General features: G+C 36.3%; 1 protein-coding gene across 9 annotated transcripts in view; it reads left to right on the top strand.

Moving 5' to 3' along the window:
* The window catches only part of LOC106052259 (transcription cofactor vestigial-like protein 4), a 74,926-nt gene that overhangs the window by 45,645 nt on the left and 9,648 nt on the right, over positions 1–19,633 (top strand). For all 9 annotated transcript variants that reach the window (XM_056025235.1, XM_013207623.2, XM_056025234.1 and 6 more), the window contains one exon: positions 14,634–14,826. In XM_056025235.1, coding sequence (XP_055881210.1) covers positions 14,634–14,826 — 193 coding nt within the window. The remainder of the gene's footprint in view (positions 1–14,633; positions 14,827–19,633) is intronic.

The raw sequence follows: 19,633 nt of genomic DNA, 5'->3' as shown, positions 1-19,633 counted from the left end.
TCTTTATAAACTTTACGGCCAGGCGTCTTTATAAACTTTACGGCCAGGCGTCTTTATAAACTTTACGGCCAGGCGTCTTTATAAACTTTACGGCCAGGCGTCTTTATAAACTCCACACGGTCAGGCGTCTTTATAAACTTTACGGCCAGGCGTCTTTATAAACTTCACACGGCCAGGCGTCTTTATAAACTCCACACGGCCAGGCGTCTTTATAAACTTCACACGGCCAGGCGTCTTTATAAACTTCACACGGCCAGGCGTATTTATAAACTTCACACGGCCAGGCGTCTTTATAAACTTCACACGGCCAGGCGTCTTTATAAACTCCACACCATCAGGCGTCTTTATAAACTCCACACGGCCAGGCGTCTTTATAAACTTCACACGGCCAGGCGTCTTTATAAACTCCACGGTCAGGATATCATCTTTATTCGTTCTAGGATCTCTTTTCTAAAATTCTTAAGACTGTAGAGACACAACGTATTAACATTGAAAGGCCGTGATCCATCTGTGGACCTAATTGGTAGCATTAGTTCTGTCAACTTATTAACATTGAAAGGCCGTGATCCATCTGTGGACCTAATTGGTAGCATTAGTTCTGTCAACTTGTTGGTTTCGTTAACATTGTATGTCCAATCGCCATTTCATGGTTGTCACGAGAGATGTTCCGAGTTGGGAATGTCCTGAACATGGTAAAATGAGGTGTAGCGGATTGCGAGTATCTAAAGGAAAACATGGATTATGGTGTGTAGCTAACACTTGTCTCATCGTGGAATCGAAGACATTGCCATTATGAACACTTGTTAGTGTCATCTATCCCCACGTCAGCATGGGCAGACGATTCCAATGGTGTCTTGGACTGAGCGGGGACCAAAAAAAAAGGGGTGGGACCGTAGGAGGGGGTAATAAAAAATGGGTGAGAGATATCTAGATCTAAAAAAAAACAACTAAAAATAAATGAAAGCTTTGTAGTTATAATCTCTCATTGACGGTTGGTTTGAAGTTGTTAGATTTAGACTTCCATTCTTTCTTTTTAGTTCGCTCCTTTTTTTTTTCTTTACGAAGTAAGGAGAAAAAAAATAGGGGGGGGGGTATTAGTTGTGCAGTGTTTTTTTTTTTTAGCTTGTTGAATCATCAATTCGGTAATACCTGACGGAAAAGAGAGAGAGAGAGAGAGAGAGAGCGAGAGCGGAGAGGGTTGAATGAGTCATCCACACCTCCCACTGCCACACAAAGTTACGTTGCCATTCAAGAACTTACACAAAGTGGGTCACGGGAAAAAATGTTCTTTTAGAAACAGTCGTACAACAAGGGCAGATAACTGTTGCGCTGTAGGATGGAACTTAGAACTAGATCTATATGTTTTATAAAGACCTATGTAAATCTAATCTAGAGATCTCAACATTGAATTTAGGAAGATTTAGATTCAGTAGAAATGTATGTACATTTAGTATAGAGATGCAAACAAGTAGTAGAGAGCTGTATAGATTCAGATTAAATAGAGAATTTCTTTTTCAATGGGTATTTGGACTTTGTTGTTCCTTGCTAAACCATTGCAAGCAATCACTATGTTCCTTATTCCACCAATATCAATGTTCTATTGCAAAGATCTTTATTCCACCAATATCAATGTTCTATTGCAAAGATCCTTATTCCACCAATATCAATGTTCTATTGCAAAGATCTTTATTCCACCAATATCAATGTTCTATTGCAAAGATCTTTATTCCACCAATATCAATGTTCTATTGCAAAGATCTTTATTCCACCAATATCAATGTTCTATTGCAAAGATCTTTATTCCACCAATATCAATGTTCTATTGCAAAGATCTTTATTCCACCAATATCAATGTTCTATTGCAAAGATCTTTATTCCACCAATATCAATGTTCTATTGCAAAGATCTTTATTCCACCAATATCAATGTTCTATTGCAAAGATCTTTATTCCACCAATATCAATGTTCTATTGCAAAGATCTTTATTCCACCAATATCAATGTTCTATTGCAAAGATCTTTATTCCACCAATATCAATGTTCTATTGCAAAGATCTTTATTCCACCAATATCAATGTTCTATTGCAAAGATCTTTATTCCACCAATATCAATGTTCTATTGCAAAGATCTTTATTCCACCAATATCAATGTTCTATTGCAAAGATCTTTATTCCACCAATATCAATGTTCTATTGCAAAGATCTTTATTCCACCAATATCAATGTTCTATTGGAAAGATCTTTATTCCACCAATATCAATGTTCTATTGCAAAGATCTTTATTCAACCAATATCAATGTTCTATTGCAAAGATCTTTATTCCACCAATATCAATGTTCTATTGCAAAGATCTTTATTCCACCAATATCAGTGTTCTATTGCAAAGATCTTTATTCCACCAATATCAATGTTCTATTGCAAAGATCCTTATTCCACCAATATCAATGTTCTATTGCAAAGATCTGCACTCTAGAGTCTGGAAAGAACGTATTACATGACTAGAACTTAGTCTCTGGAAACACGTCCAACAAAGTGCACACACTGCGACATGCACACTCTGGCTGTGCACTGTTGTATAGATGTGTACCTTTGGCTTCAGTGTGGATGCTGACATCAGCGCACATTTAAATACCCAACCCGTATTTTTTTCTCTCCCGTGTAGCCTGTCTTGTTTATTGTGCACCTCCAGACTCTCAGGACGTGTTACATGCAGACATCCACTGCTTGAGTGTTCCGCGTGATTTTCCCGCTCCCTCCCCTTTCCATGTATACTGAAGGAATAAACAGATGTATAGCCTTGAGAGATTTAGGGAGTCAGGGGAATCAAGGTTGATGACAGTTCGCCACAAATTGGGGGAAGCTATCTTATTGAACAGTCGCTTAATTAATTGCACCTTTGAGTGTCCGTTTAAAAGTCGAGCTTCCATCCTATTATGACCCTTAACCAAAGGGAAGGATTTTGTCCAGAGGCCAGCATAAACTAGTTGAACATTTAATCACATCCGTTGTTGTGATACACAGCTCCTTGAGCCCCGACTTGGTTCTTCCATACTAGTGAGGCTGGAGGACGAGCCCACGAGGGTTTCCTTCGTATTTCTATACTGTACCCAGTGTACCGTCACTAACTGGGAAAAACGCCCCCCCCCCACCATAAAACAAATTACGACTAGCGTTTCTTAACACATTGATTTTACACATTTACGATCCACTTTTCTGAACATTTTGTGACACTAATTACATCTTGGGGTAAACATTCGTTTTCTTCTGCAAAAACATTGCCAATAAACGTATAAATGTTTGAGCTTCGTCGCATACCCACAACGGTAGTTACTTCATTTCGCCTACTTTAGACGCATACCCACAAGGTCATTTTTTTTTCTTTTGTGATATTATTCACGAAGTCTGACATTTATTTCTGATATTTCTCAATTCTAATAACAATTGAAATAAGCTTTTGATTTGTAACGGGGATCAGAGTCTCTGTAGCTAACACGATATTGCTTCTATGAAGGTCCTCGCCGTGCCCCCCCCCCCCTAGAAAGTTGTTTAGGTGATAGAACCCTGACTCCAGTGGACTTTCAAATCACGTTCTAGCGAACCAGCACAGCATGTGGAGAGGATGAAGGCTCTTCAAACTTCTTGTTGTAACTGAGTATCTAGACCCTATTACGTTAGTTTCAATGTCGCGTTCACAGTCCGTCCCTTTTTGGTGCGCTAAACTACTTCAGACCTCGAACAATTATTTGGATCAGTGATTCCCAAAGTGGTCTATATAGACCCCCAGGGGTCTACGAAGACCTCCAAGGGGTCTACGAAAGTGAAAAAATAAATTGGGGGTCTATGAGATGTCCACGGGGGTCTACGACAATAGATTTCATCCAAGCAGGTCGTTACTTAATTTTCACATTCCATTCATGTTAATATTTCCTACACTAATATATGATTTGTACCCGAGTTAATCCTTTCAATATTTATCCTGCTATTCAAACAAATAATTGTTGTATTCAATTTCAATACTTATTTAAATAGCTTAATTTTGTCTACATGTAACTAATATTTAGAAAACAAAGAAAGAAATGTAGACAGTACAGCATTAATTATTTAAAATTGGGATTCCTTCCTTGTCAAGCACACATTTGCCTAAGGGACCTTTTTATGACGATATGGATCTGCATCTGAGACAATGTCACCCTGACAAAAATTAAGATTTGAAAAACTTTTGAACACTCAAAGTTCAGAATAGACCCACAAAATCTCTGTTCGACATCATATAGAGAAGATGATGGTTTGTGAGTGTCTTACAAGATTTCTTTACTTATTATTACTTGATTCTACCAGCCGTTTTACACAAACCTACATCTGTTATTACTGAAAGAATTTCTTTAAGCGACTATACAGTTTATGGTCGCTTTGGTGGCATGAGTTATAAAATTAAAAGCTTCTTATGTAAATCTTTGCAAAAGATAGAAATACAGTTTGGTCTGACAAGGTGTAGCGCTGTGTGCTACAAACTGTCTAATGATCACCATTTTATCTCATCTCATCTATGCCTGTAGTCCCTTCTGGGCATAGGCCACCAACCAGCTTCCTCCAGGCATCTCGGTTCTTGGCGAATATCTTCAACTATTCCCACGTCTTGCCCATCTGCTTGGCATCTGCTTCGATATCGCGGTGCCATGGTAAAACTCGAGCAGCCTTCCATCAGTTGAAGAACACCTGGGGATCTAGGGAAATAAGCACCACCAACAAGATTAGGCTATGTAACACCATTGTTAAGCCAATAGTTAAGCCAATACAACTTTATGGAGCAGAGACCTGGAGAACCACCATCACCACCATGAAAACAATCCAGGTATTCATCAATACCTGTCTGAGGAAGATTCTTATAATCCGCTGGCCAGACAAGATCTCGAATGAGGAACTGTGGCAAAGAACAAAGCAGCAGCCCGTTGAAGTAGAAATCCTTCAGAAACGCTTGAGATGGATAGTTCACACCCTTCGCCAACCTGCATCAAGCATAACAAGGCAAGCCCTAACCTGGAACCCATAAGGAAAGAGGAAGAGGGAACGGCCCAGGAATACATGGCGCTAATAGTCACTCTCTCCTTATATTTCCTTAAGGTTGACCCACGAGACCTGGTTTAGGCTCCAGTTACTCGCCTTCGCCTCTTTCCTGTTAATGAAAACAGTTCCGCAGATTCAATATTTGAGCCAAACGTGAAAGATCAAGAAATACACGAACAACTGCTCTTTGCGAAACCTTTTACAATGATACTTAAGGCATATTAATTAATTAATTAATATTTAATGTTGGAAAGACTACTTCATAGAACAACAAATTCGTATATGAAACATAATATCCTAAGTTGTGTAGTTTTAAATTACCTTTTCGCTCTTCAACTCATTACAGTTAGAAATTTGTTAAAAAATGTTGATGAATTTGCAAAAATTTGCAAGTTGAGCAGGGGGTCTACCGAAAACCAGAAAACATGGCAAGGGGTCTACGAGACAAAAAAGTTTGGGAACCACTGATTTGGATTAAACATGCGTCACTTGTGTTCAAATAAACAGTCTGTTACCTTTTTAACAGTCTGAGTCTGTTACCTTTTTAAAAAAAAAAATGTAATCGTCAAATAGTGTGTAACAGTAGAGAGCATTAATCACTTCACATCAGCGTGTTGAACTTTTTCAACAAACAAATCTGAACAAAAATATACTGCATGGTAAACTGTGTACAAACACCGCACTCGACCATTGCTCGTTTTCTTTTCTAAGATACAGACATATTGTTTACTTTTCAACCTCTCAATGCACAAACAAACATACAAACGTAACTATGTATTTCACATTTAGAAGAAACAAATAATCAGATTATTTCTGTTTGTTGTTATTTACACGACTTGTTGCTTAAAAAAAAAGTTGGTTTATCAGGTCAGAGGTGATCGTTGTCACGTTTAATAATTTATTCAGTTCCTGAATGAAACGAAGTTGTGTGTGACTGGGGGGAAAGAGAGGGAGGGGTTTAAAAAAAAGGGGGGATTGTCAACCGTGTTATCTCCTCCCCTCTCCTTATAAAAAAAAATGTTTTTATGACAATCCGAAATCGCGTAGTTGGCAGCATCGGGTCTGAACACGTTCAGATTTATGAATGAAAGACAAGGGAGGCCACGAAACTTACAGTTGACAATTTTCCTACACTGGGATATTTATTTCTGCCATAAGTTGAAAATAAAAGTGTATTACATTATAAAGACACGGACATCATCCATTTATAATTTATATCTACGTAAACAAGGGAGTGTCAGATCTATTTTTCTTTGAATAGAGGTGTGTTGTGGAGAAATGAATACACTACTTGCAGGATAGCCAATTAATTAAGTGGTCAACTTAGATGATAGTAAAGTACTAAACATTCATTGAAGTGATAGTAGTGTACTAAACATTCATTGAAGTTATGGTAGTGTACTAAACATTCATTGAAGTGATGGTAGTGTACTAAACATTCATTGAAGTGATGGTAGTGTACTAAACAATCAGATCTATACATTTTATAAATGTGCCTATCCAATGCGGACCATCCGTAACTGTATGATATTGTAATGCAATCACCTGCCCAAAGTATACCTGAAACTCAAGAATGAAAGTACTTGACTTTAAAAAAAGTTACTCTTGTTAATCCAATGTGAGACAGTGTTCAACTTTAAAGCAATATGTGTTTCAAACTATGCCAATCATTTTGTTGTTGGCTCTAACTAAACAACATTCAAGAAACTCAATTCTTTAGCTAAGTAACGAGAACGAAGAAGAAGAAGAAGCCAAGTTTGGAAGTCTACACTGAAGGTTGCACTACCATAAAGAGAACTAGTCTAGCTGAGGCAGACTTAGCAGTACGCGGGCCCTGGGCGATAGCGAGGCCCAAAACACCATGCCAAGAGCTGGATATATTATTGATATGTAATAGATAGATGCTGGAAAGGCTTCGACTTTAATGAGTAACGCGTCCATTTCTTTAAGACTTTAGGAGAACTGTTTTAGTATAAACCTACCAGACTACAATCTATATCGTATTGGTCCATTAGGATGTTTGCCAGAGGCACCGCCTATCTCTATGATGGGCTGATGATGACAAACTAATGTCCTATCAAGGGTCGTCGCTCCTGTTCGCTCCAAGATCGCCAATGAGAGAATGATGTAATAAGAACTTTGCATGCTGAAAGAATCAAGATAGATAAATATAACAAATACTGTGTACAGTTCTATATAGTTTAAAAAAAACAACATCAACCCAAACAAATTTCCATCCTCGGTCTTGATCTGTTATAATTTTCCTATGACATGCTGCAACGCTGAAGCTGTTTGAGGTGGGAAACGGTGTTATCCCATTCTCTAAAGGGTCCGCGCTTTAGCCTTATGGACGTTCTTATCAGTTGGTCAACATGAAATGGGGAAGTACTGATAGAAACTGTTTCAACTACTTCTTCAAGGCCATATTTATTAGACCTCGTCTTGTAGGCTGAGATCGCCTCTGGGTATCCTAAATTCAAAAGAGCGCAAGTGTTGTATAATCCTTTAGTTGGCTGCAGGCATTCTCTCTATCAGGCATGTCCATGGGTCTCTGTCCGATGGTTACAAGTGTGACGTTGATGCTATCTTGGGATCACACTTAAAACCCAATCTGAATTTTTCTTTTTCTCTTTATTGTGTCATTACATTCATATTGACTTCCACCTTAGAAACAAATATTTTCACACACTTATCTACTTACACATGTGTATAGCAATGTCAAATGGCGTAGACCTTTTAACAATAGAAAGAAGACAAAGTGGCGTAGATTAGGATTTGGGGCCCGGCGGGACTTGACCTCTTTAGGGACCCCTGCATTTTGACATTCGACATCATGACATGAGATAATGGCATTATATTTAATGTAAAAACAAAATTCTGACACTTATTTGGGGGATTTTCAAATTTGGACCCCCCTCCCCCACCCTAGCTACGCCACTGAGCATCATGTACACCGGCCCCTATATATCTATATGTATATCTATCTATCTATATGTATATCTATATCTATATATCTATATCTATCTATCTATCTCTCTCTCTCTCTCTCTCTCTCTCTCAATATATATATATATATATATATATATATATATATATATATATATATATACATATATATTGATATATATATTAACGGCAAGAGATGCTAAAACAAAGTAGCCTTGGCTAATTGACTAAAAACCCCTTTAAGTGGTCAACTTAGATGATAGTAAAGTACTAAACATTCATTGAAGTGATAGTAGTGTACTAAACATTCATTGAAGTGATGGTAGTGTACTAAACATTCATTGAAGTGATGGTAGTGTACTAAACATTCATTGAAGTGATGGTAGTGTACTAAACATTCATTGAAGTGATGGTAGTGTACTAAACATTCATTGAAGTGATGGTAGTGTACTAAACATTCATTGAAGTGATGGTAGTGTACTAAACATTCATTGAAGTGATGGTAGTGTACTAAACATTCATTGAAGTGATGGTAGTGTACTAAACATTCATTGAAGTGATGGTAGTGTACTAAACATTCATTGAAGTGATAGTAGTGTACTAAACATTCATTGAAGTGATGGTAGTGTACTAAACATTCATTGAAGTGATACTAGTGTACTAAACATTCATTGAAGTGATGGTAGTGTACTAAACATTCATTGAAGTGATGGTAGTGTACTAAACATTCATTGAAGTGATACTAGTGTACTAAACATTCATTGAAGTGATAGTAGTGTACTAAACATTCACTGAAGTGATGGTAGTGTACTAAACATTCATTGAAGTGATAGTAGTGTACTAAACATTCACTGAAGTGATGGTAGTGTACTAAACATTCATTGAAGTGATGGTAGTGTACTAAACATTCATTGAAGTGATAGTAGTGTACTAAACATTCATTGAAGTGATGGTAGTGTACTAAACATTCATTGAAGTGATGGTAGTGTACTAAACATTCATTGAAGTGATACTAGTGTACTAAACATTCATTGAAGTGATGGTAGTGTACTAAACATTCATTGAAGTGATAGTAGTGTACTAAACATTCATTGAAGTGATGGTAGTGTACTAAACATTCATTGAAGTGATGGTAGTGTACTAAACATTCATTGAAGTGATAGTAGTGTACTAAACATTCATTGAAGTGATAGTTTTGGTAGGGCGGCTTATGGAGCGAAGTGTTTTATTTAAGAAAGTTTGACATTGTGTCTTATAATAATAATAATAATAAAAATAAAAATAATAATAATCTTTATTATCTATAAGGAATTTTGTCTTACAACTTGTGCATTACACCAAACAAAACATTATAATTATAGAAAACCAAATATACCTTCACACCAGACCCTTATAATTTACATGAGTCTATGACATAGTTTCTATTACATAGTGTCCATGACATGGTGTCTACAACATGGTGTCTACAACATGGTGTCTATGACATAGTGCAGGCATGTCAAACTCGTTAAGGTGTATGGGCCGCATAAAAAATCTTACTATATCCTAAGGGGCCGCAGCCAAAAATCAGTTGAAAAAAAAGGCTACTAGTTTTATGTAAATTAGAAACAATACAATAGAATACAATAATTAATGGAATACATGTCCCTTAAGCTAAATTTGCAGTAATTATAAATTACTAAGATTGCGCATTTTTAGCGGCCCCCGTAAGGGGAAAAAGCCGCTATTAGGTTTGTGCTAAATGTCCGTCTGTCCGTCTGTCCGTCTGTCACACTCAGATCTCGAAAACTAGAAGAGATATGAAAAATATTATTTCATCATTAAATGCGGCTTGAAAAGTTTAGGTGCAACGGCTACTTTTGGTTTTCTAAAAGCAAACCGTTTAATTTATAAAATTAATTATGCAAGCGATTTTTTCATAAAAATACACCAATTCTAAAACAATTACTTAAATGTAAGGGAGGCAATGTTACAATATGCTAACAAAGATGGACAATTTTTGTGTATTTTCAGTATCACTAAGTCAAATATATTTTTAAAATGTACAGGAAAAGTTTACAACAAATATAAATAATAGTTAAAGATGTTTTTTCTGGTCAACTAGCTGCTAAAATTAAAAAGAAAACATTTCTGTTTGTTTATAAAGGCTAATAATGCACTTTGTATGTAAATTTCACGCACATTTTTTTAAATGGACTTTTTATGCAGCGATTTTCGTGCAGTAGCGTAACGTCGCAACATGATCAGGTGCTAAACCAATTCCTTAAACTTAATCAGATTTTATTTATTTTTTGTTTAGTGCCCCCATCCGAATAAAAGAAGATTATTTTTGTGCGTTTTGTCTGTTGGTCGGTCTGTCCGTCACGATTAGATTAAAAAAACTAAAACTCTAAAAGCAATTGAAAATCTGATTTACCCTTTAATTTTCCTCCCGTAACATCTCAATAGTTTTAATTATCTAAAAATTGATTGTTCCGGATTTTTTTTGTGCAAAACTAATCAACCCCAACAAATGTTTGTTTGCTCTTCTAATTTATATTACATTCAATTTCCATGCTTAAATGTTGCAAAAACACATTATCAATAATATGTTGTTCCGTTTTTTATGTAAATATCATATTAATGCTAAATCAAAATCTCTATACTGACTTATATTTCATTAAGTGTAAAAATGTTCCGGATATTGTTTTATAAAATATGAATTATGCCTAATGATTGTTTGAAATCGCATAATTTACTAATATTACACTTATATTATTTGACAATGCGTCACTATAATTTGGTTATCAATATCAAATTGTTCCGTATTTTCATCTTTAAACAAATTTTAAAAATATCGACAATAGGTTGTTCAGGGCTTTAAAAAAAAGTAATTTACTAGAATTGATTACTGAACATTACTTTTTAGACATTTAATTTTCTTGCTGAAACATAACATAGAAGTTTTGTAATCGATAAAGAAAGTTCCGGATTTTGTTTCTTACAAATCGTCGCCAGAAAGTTCCGAATTTTTTTAAAAATCTACTAACGCCAAATAATTGTTTGAACCCCCTCTTCTAATTCATAAACAAATAATCTTCTCATTTACGAAATAATGTTTTTACGGATTTTTATGAAAAATATTTTAACTCACTACTCTCTTACAGTACATTTAACTTTCTACCTAAAACATTAAAAAATCTAATTATCGTTAATATTATGTTCCGATTTTTAAGGAAAACAGAATCCAAACACCAAAGTAAGGTATGAAAATCTCTCCAAATTGCTGTAGTACATCTAATTTATATACGAGACCATCCAAAAAATGTAATTAACGGTATTACATTTATCTGAAATTCTCTTTTTTTTTTACTATTTATACAAACATCCGGAACAATCTATTATATAAACTTTTCAATTGTGTTCATACCTAAAAATTATTGCGATGTTTTGAAACGTAAAATAAAGGTTAATCAATTTTTAATAACTTTTAGTTGTTGTTTTTTTTTATATCAAGATGACGGACAGACCGACTGACAGACAAAACGCAAAAACAATGCGGCTTTGATCCTCTTTAAATAAATTCTATTAGAACTCAGTGCACCAATGTCTATGAACCCTCGTTAAATATCTCGTGTAAATAAAGACATTTTTTTATGGTACCGGTACTAGCCTATTGTGAGGTAATGGAATTTTTTTTCTTTGACGTCATATGAATGACTCTTTAAATGTAATGCTAAAAGAACGCATTCGGTGCACCAATGTCTATGAACACTCGATAAATGGCTCGTAATGATGAAGACGATTTTTAGTCTAGCTAGGCCGTGTGACGTAGTGGTTTTTTTTCCTTTGACGTCATATGGAATGAATTCTTTAAAAGAAATGCTAAAAGAACGCACTCGGCGCACCAATGTCTATGAACACTTGATAAATGGCTCGTAATGATGAAGACGATTTTTAGTCTAGCTAGGCCGTGTGACGTAGTGGTTTTTTTTCCTTTGACCTCATATGGAATGAATTCTTTAAATAAAATGCTAAAAGAACGCACTCGGTGCACCAATGTCTATGAACACTCGATAAATGGCTCGTAATGATGAAGACGATTTTTAGTCTAGCTAGGCCGTGTGACGTAGTGTTTTTTTTTCCTTTGACGTCATATGGAATGAATTCTTTAAAAGAAATGCTAAAAGAACGCACTCGGTGCACCAATGTCTATGAACACTCGATAAATGGCTCGTAATGATGAAGACGATTTTTAGTCTAGCTAGGCCGTGTGACGTAGTGTTTTTTTTTTCCTTTGACGTCATATGGAATGAATTCTTTAAATAAAATGCTAAAAGAACGCACTCGGTGCACCAATGTCTATGAACACTCGATAAATGGCTCGTAATGATGAAGACGATTTTTAGTCTAGCTAAGCCGTGTGACGTAGTGTTTTTTTTTCCTTTGAAGTCATATGGAATGAATTCTTTAAATGAAATGAAAAAAGAACTCGGTATAGTAATGTTTATTAAGCCTCGTTATGTGATTCGCGTTTAAAAAAGGAATGGTATCTTGATTTAGATCTAATCTAGATTTTTTAAACTAGATCTAGATTTTTATTACAGTATATCTAAATCTGGATTTATATTCTAATTAAAATTATTTTAGAGTCTTGATCTACAATTTCTAGATCTAGTTAAGACTAAAATAGACTAGATTAAGATGTAGAATTTCAATTTCCAAACTTAAAGTGTAAAAAAAGTGTAGATTTTCATTTCCAAACGTTTTGATCAATATTGCAATGTTTTAATATACTAAAACTAATCTACTTTTTAAATTTAATTTAAATTTAAATTTACGGCTAATGAATCTTTGAAACATAATTACTTTTGACCATCAAAATTAAATCACCCCTTGAATATTATTTGCGAATATGCAGATCCGACAGGGATCCGACTTCGACGGGGGCCGCCTCTGAGTTTGTGTAACACAAACTCTCTTTGTAATCTTGTTTTCTTTGTCCTGATGCTTGACATATTTCTAGGATACAAGTTTATTAATATCGGGTGGAAGTTTGTTTGCCACTGACACTATCATCACTGACGACAAATTTTGATCAGATAATCTCGAACGGTGAGGTGATTTGTAGCTTTCATTATAGAAAAGAACTGCTCACAGAGATCAGTGCTTGCAAACATAGCTAGAATTCTGGCTGCAAATTTCAGCAATTGAACGAACCATTTAGGTAAATAACTAAATTTTGGCGCAGCCACTTCTTTATTCTTCGCTTTCCACAAAGAATCTAACTGCTATTCTATCAGCTCTAGTTGCACACCAGCAGCATTTTCAGAAGCAAATGAAAATGGAGATAAAAACAACGAAAATTCTTGCTCGTATCAAACGAAGTCATGAAAACGGCCAGTGGAAGCATCTACTAACGATTCCAGGTGTAAGAAATATTTATAAAATGTTGTAGCCGTATTTAATCTTTTTAGTTCCTGACAAGTGAACAAGATTTTCTATACATATTTGATGTTTCCACAGTCGTCATTTTGCTTGGAAGTACTTCACAAGATTACACGCAGTTGTGACAATTTTGTCTTTACTTTGAAGTTTCAAATTCAAGTCTTGCAGGTGACCAGTGAGAACAATTGCAAATGCCAAATCCTGAACCCATTCGTCAGTATGGAAATGTTCAACAGGTTCACCTTTCATGTTCAGAAACAATACAATTTCTTCACGCAATACAACAAATCTCTTGAATTCTTTATGACAGGAGAGCCAGCAAATTTAGTGTCCAATGTCATTCAGAAACATTGAAAATTGGCAATGATTTAAGCCAAGGGCACGAATAAAATTGATAGTGACTGAAACCAGTCTTATGACATGTTGGAATTGTAATTGCTTTGTGCGTAATGTTTCTTGGTGAATGATGCACTGAAAATGAGCAAATTCAAAATTAGCATTAGTCTCACTTATTTTTGTAAGTAGCTTTGTACTGCAATATCACCTGTTATTTCTCAAAACCATCCTCGCTTGTTGTGGTGTTATGTATAGAACAGAGCTCAAGTAGTTCCTCATGTATCTCAAAATTCCTGTCACAGGTCCTTATGAGTATAGCCAATTGTGCTACACCCGTTACATCAGTTGACAATGAGAATATTTCAAAATCTATTTTGTTCTTTAATTGTTCACTCAAGCTGACTGACATGTCAATTATTCTATCTGCCACAGTTACTAGTTAAATTTCTTTCTTTCAATGCTTTCACATTTTCTGGACTTCCGCAGCTTTAACGACACACTCCTTCATAAAATCCCTTTCACTAATGGATTAGCTATGGCTTGCAATTAAGTTTGAAAAAAATGTAGCTGGCTTTCACTGCAGACTCAATCTCGTTGTTCAGTTTAACAAATAAAATTTTTCAATTCAGGCAGCTTGTCATCTTTTATTTTCCAGCGTAATAGTTTAACATTATTTTGATAATTTTTGAGGTGGCCAAGCGGGCCGCATCCAAGGTGGTCGCGGGCCGCATGCGGCCCCCGAACGCCGTGCTTGACATGCCTGACATAGTGCCTTTGATATTGTGTCTATGAGATCATGTTTACTTCAGCAACAGAATTGTATTGATTGTTTACATCTCATGTCTTTTGGTTTCGTTTCAGAGTCCTCCTTTAACGGTGTTCACAATCCCCTTTCGTCTGACACGCGGCGGTCATCTCCAGGGAAAGAGCTCACCACAAAAACATGGAAGCAAGATCGTGTCAGGGAGCGCCAGGAAGTATCTGCTGCCCTGGATGCCGACAGGGAGCATTCTGAGAGATTAAGTCATGTCAAAAAGTCGGCGAGCACTCAGACGTAAGTCTTACACCGTCATTAGAAAGTAGAGTAGAACTCTAGTCGAGTAAGTCTCACATCTTCATTAGTCAGTAGAGTAGAATTCTAGTCGAGTAAGTCTTACACCGTCATTAGAAAGTAGAGTAGAATTCTAGTCGAGTAAGTCTTACACCGTCATTAGAGTAGACTTCTAATCGATTCTCACACCGTCATTAGACAGTAGAGTAGAACTCTAGTCGAGTAAGTCTCACATCTTCATTAGTCAGTAGAGTAGAATTCTAGTCGAGTAAGTCTTACACCGTCATTAGAAAGTAGAGTAGAATTCTAGTCGAGTAAGTCTCACACCGTCATTAGTCAGTAGAGTAGAATTCTAGTCGAGTAAGACTTACTTAGTGACATCTCAACATTTTAAATAATGGTCGCTCTCCGAAATAAGAAATTCTATCAAAATATTGTTTAATACCGGTATGCTTGATACCAAGCTTCTATCAACTCACTCTGACTGTCTGTCTGGTCAAAAGTGTGTACACGTTATTTCTTCCATACCGATTCTCGGATCAAACTGAAACTTTGCACAATTATTTATTGACATAGACCAAACACGAATCAATAAAACAAAAGTAACAAAGTAGACAATTAATTACTGGTAATTCATTATTTTGTTTAATTAGCAAAAAGGGAAACTAATACTTCAGTATTCACATACATTGTGGCTAAATTTGGTGGGTTTAGTCCCCTTAGATAATTGTTAGTTGATACTTTAAACAATTATTTATTGTACCTAACATAACATAAATCAATAAACAAAAATACTCAATTAGTTAATTAATTAATTAATTAATTATTGGTTATTACTTATTTAGTTATTAATTATTTAGTTTGATATCGAATAAGGGAAATAATTTGTACATTATTGGTAGATATAGTTTTAAAGACGGAGTTCTTTCCCTTTATATAAGCTTTTTTTTTTTTTTAGGATTGTGTATATTTTGGTCGTTTGGTATAGAATTACTGAATGACAGCATGTTGACGAATAATCAGAAAGTGTTTTAGTATTTTAATGCCGCTCCTTGACTTTCCCCTTCAGTTCCCATCTCAAAAATTGAAATAATGGTCGCTCTCCAATTTTCACCATCAGTTAATCATTCATGAGCTCTGCCGGACAAGATCTTGATTATTACCTTAGCTAGAAACCACTTGTCAGGTTGACAGGTCTGTCAGTAAGTACTGTAAACCCAGTCGTAATATGTTCATTGTGAAATAGATTGACGTACCCGATCTATGCTCTAGTCTCTGATTGTCTTGCGGTTGTCTATTCCTGACACCAAACCTATTCTCTCTAGTCTAGAGGATCTGTTTCAGAGGCTAAGACTTCAAATAGCTCTAATGCTTATTGCCAAATATAGACTCAGGCTGGCTTGAAATATTAAAAGTAGATCTCGATCTTGACGGGGGAAAACCCGAGTCACCCTTTGATGCTGTCATCTTGATGTAATGTCATAACAGCACACCAGGGCATCTCCTGTCGGATTAACGATGAGCTAAAGGCTGTGGTTTACGGCTTTACTTTCATGTTCGACTTAAACTGTCTAGCGAACCCTGCGTGGATTTAACTTGGACACAGGCCTATAGAATACGAACATGGCAGAGTTTGTCTCTCGGGGCTTAAGAATCAAAAACAAAGAAAAAGACTGATGTCTCCCCAGAGAAAAAAAAAAAGTGTAACAATTTAAACGCTTAGGGGTGGGAGTTGACATACTTTATCTTACATACACGTGACTTTTTTTGACCGAACTTCGTATTCTTTGTTGGGGGTTTTCACGATGAATCTTTAATAACTTCGCTTTGTTTAGTATTCGTTTTTAAGATCCGCCTTACATGATTTAAACATAGATACATAGAAAAAGAATAGAAATCTACGTGGAGAAATGTGGGGGTGAAATAAGGTAAATGAAAGAAAACAAAAGTGAGAAAATGAAGAGGAAGATTGGGAGAGACTTAGAAATAAAGGAAACAAACCTAAACAACGCCAAGGACGCCCTATGGAAAGATTACTTTAGTCAACTAAAGAATACACATTACTTTGTGCGGCTTGACTTGATTCGAGTCTGTTGAGACTTTTATGTATGTTTTCCGGTCTCATGGCGAGCATTGAAACGAAATATACCATTTTGTCTGACTTCAACTTTACCCAGTGCATTATATGAGATCTAGGAAATAGTAGCCTGATCTATTTCTATCTAGCCGTTCCACATGTGGACCGATTTCCAATTAATGGCGATCCTTTCACAGCAATGGTACATTGTAGGAACCTGAAAGCTCCTCGTGTGCTAAGGAGAAAAAACTTTTTACTTATCAAATAATTTCAAGGTTTTGTCTTGACTCTTTAGACACGTTCACAGTTCGGCCGTTAGACCACCTGCTGACCAGTTTACATATTGTTATTCTTATAGTCTACTTCAAAGTGAGATTTGTCCATTCTTTAATGTTGTGTTTCTCTTTCTCCTGGCACTGTTTCTTGCAGGAATGTCTTTGAAGATCATGTATTCTACTATTTGATTTTACTTTTTTTTTTTTTTTTGACAAGCCACCATAACGCTTTAACTTGTTACTTGCAATCTCGCTTGAGCTGCTGTCTCTGTGGGTTAAATCAATTCAATAAAACAGTGTAGCTGATTGTCCCGAGTTCTAAATTTGTTATTTTAAAATACTCTGACGGCACAGTAAATAGTCGCAATATAATGTTTGGAGGGACCATGTAGACTTTCATTTAATAAATATATACCATTGTTAGTCTTGACATTCGTTTAAAAAAAAAAGCATTTTTACGTGCTTGAAAGATAGACAGTGATGGATACATTCTTCATCGGCATTTTGTACACGAGGCTGTCGGTTGGGAAGTGGAACGTCTAATCCTTCGACCACAACGCTTCAAGAAAGAAACAGCTAAACTTTTTATTTTTTTTAGTTTTTACTTCGTTCCAAGACTTTATGTTTTGCTATGCCATGAACCCACCTTTAATAAATCTAACGTCTTCTCTTCTGAGCAGACGTAGCATCGTGCTGACGTCGTTCCACTGTTCTCCCATTCCAAACAGAACAGAAATTGGGGCTGAACAAATGGGTTTACTTTTCTAAGATTGAAAGAAACAAAAAAGGGGAAGCAATTCTCTGTTTTGGAGCTCATCCATAAGTGATGAATCATCCTCGCCAATAAGCCGAGACAGGAAACAACCTTTTAAACTTTTGCTTTCTCTACTTCTGGCACCGTGTATACTTTTACCTTTGCGGAGACAGCACCACAGCAAGTTGAGCTGGAGGATGGGGAGGGGTCGAGCTGCTGATAGAGCGCTGACCTTTGAACTTCGGGATGACTTCAGTGGTCGTCATTATTATTTGGGGGGGGGGGGGGGGTGAAGGTTGATACGGCATGCGAGTAGCTTTTTTTTTTTGTAGTACTTATTTCTGCGCGCGAGCATGGTGTCCCGACATGACCTGGTTGCAACCCGTAACGACAGACTAATGGGCATAACCAACTTCAGCGCTGACAAGTTGACCTGACCTGAAGGTTACCTTGCCCGGGCTTTGTTGAAGCATAATAACGGACAACTTGACCCATCCTCTTTGTGACTTGCAAACGTTCTATCTATCTATCTATCTATTTATCTATCTATCTATCCTCTATCTATCTAATCTAATCTAGTCTAATCTAATCTAATCTAATCTAATCTAATCTAATCTAATCTAATCTAATCTAATCTAATCTAATCTAATCTATCTATCTATTTATCTATCTATCTATCTATCTATCTATCTATCTATCTAATCTATCTATCTATCTATCTATCTATCTATCTATCTATCTATCTATCTATCTATCTATCTATCTATCTATCTATCTATCTATCTAATCTAATCTATCTATCTATCCATCCATCCATCCATCCATCCATCCATCCATCCATCCATCCATCCATCCATCCATCCATCCATCCATCTATCTATCTATCTATCTATCTATCCATCCATACATCCATCCAATTCGTTACCACCATCCTGTATCCCAAGCCTGTTGTGTCTCGGTGGTGCCTTGAATGTCATTTGCAAGTTCTTCTCTCCGTCCACATTGCTACCAGTTGTGTTGTTTTTTTCGCGACCTCCCTCTGTATTCTACCAAGTAGTCAATGGACTAGCTAGAATTCCCTGCACAGAAGCAGGTTTTAAAATAGATATGCCAGCTATCTAAACATTATTTTTTGTGGTGGTTCTTTGTCCCAGCAAAATTCTATACTCTGCTAGATACATTTACATCTCCTTATTGTGTATTGGGGTTAGGTTGTGTTCTAGTTGCATATAACTAGTCCTGTCTTACATGTAGGAGTATAGTGAATGCCAAATTACACCCTAGCAGAACCTGCGACGCCGCTGTTCCCAAACTGTATCGTTCGTGTGTGAGCGACATCGTTCTGACCATAGCTAATGATACCCAGGCTTTCATTTCATTCTGTGAGTTGAACCAAAGTCTCTGCTCGGCTGAAGGAGGTCAATGATAGTAATTGTCTAAATGTGATTCAAGTTGTAACAGGATTTTCATTCTACCTTTAACTTCTGTCTCCACTCATTCTCACCTTCTTTCGTCTGCTTTTTACAAAGCTTATGTTAACTCACTCCGTCTGTCTGTCTGTCTCTCTCTGGGCTGAATCTTTTACACGTTATTTCTCCCATTTCGGGGGCGCCATGGCTGAGTGGTTAAGCACCTGGCTTCCGAGCGTGGGCTCCTGGGTCCGAATCTCGGTGAAGACTGAGATTTTGAATTTCGAGGAAAAAA

The sequence above is a fragment of the Biomphalaria glabrata genome, chromosome 4, assembly GCF_947242115.1.
Source record: "Biomphalaria glabrata chromosome 4, xgBioGlab47.1, whole genome shotgun sequence".
Classification (NCBI taxonomy): domain Eukaryota; kingdom Metazoa; phylum Mollusca; class Gastropoda; family Planorbidae; genus Biomphalaria; species Biomphalaria glabrata.
The sequence above is the reverse complement of the archived record's forward strand: the minus strand, read 5'-3'. Positions and strand labels throughout refer to the sequence as shown.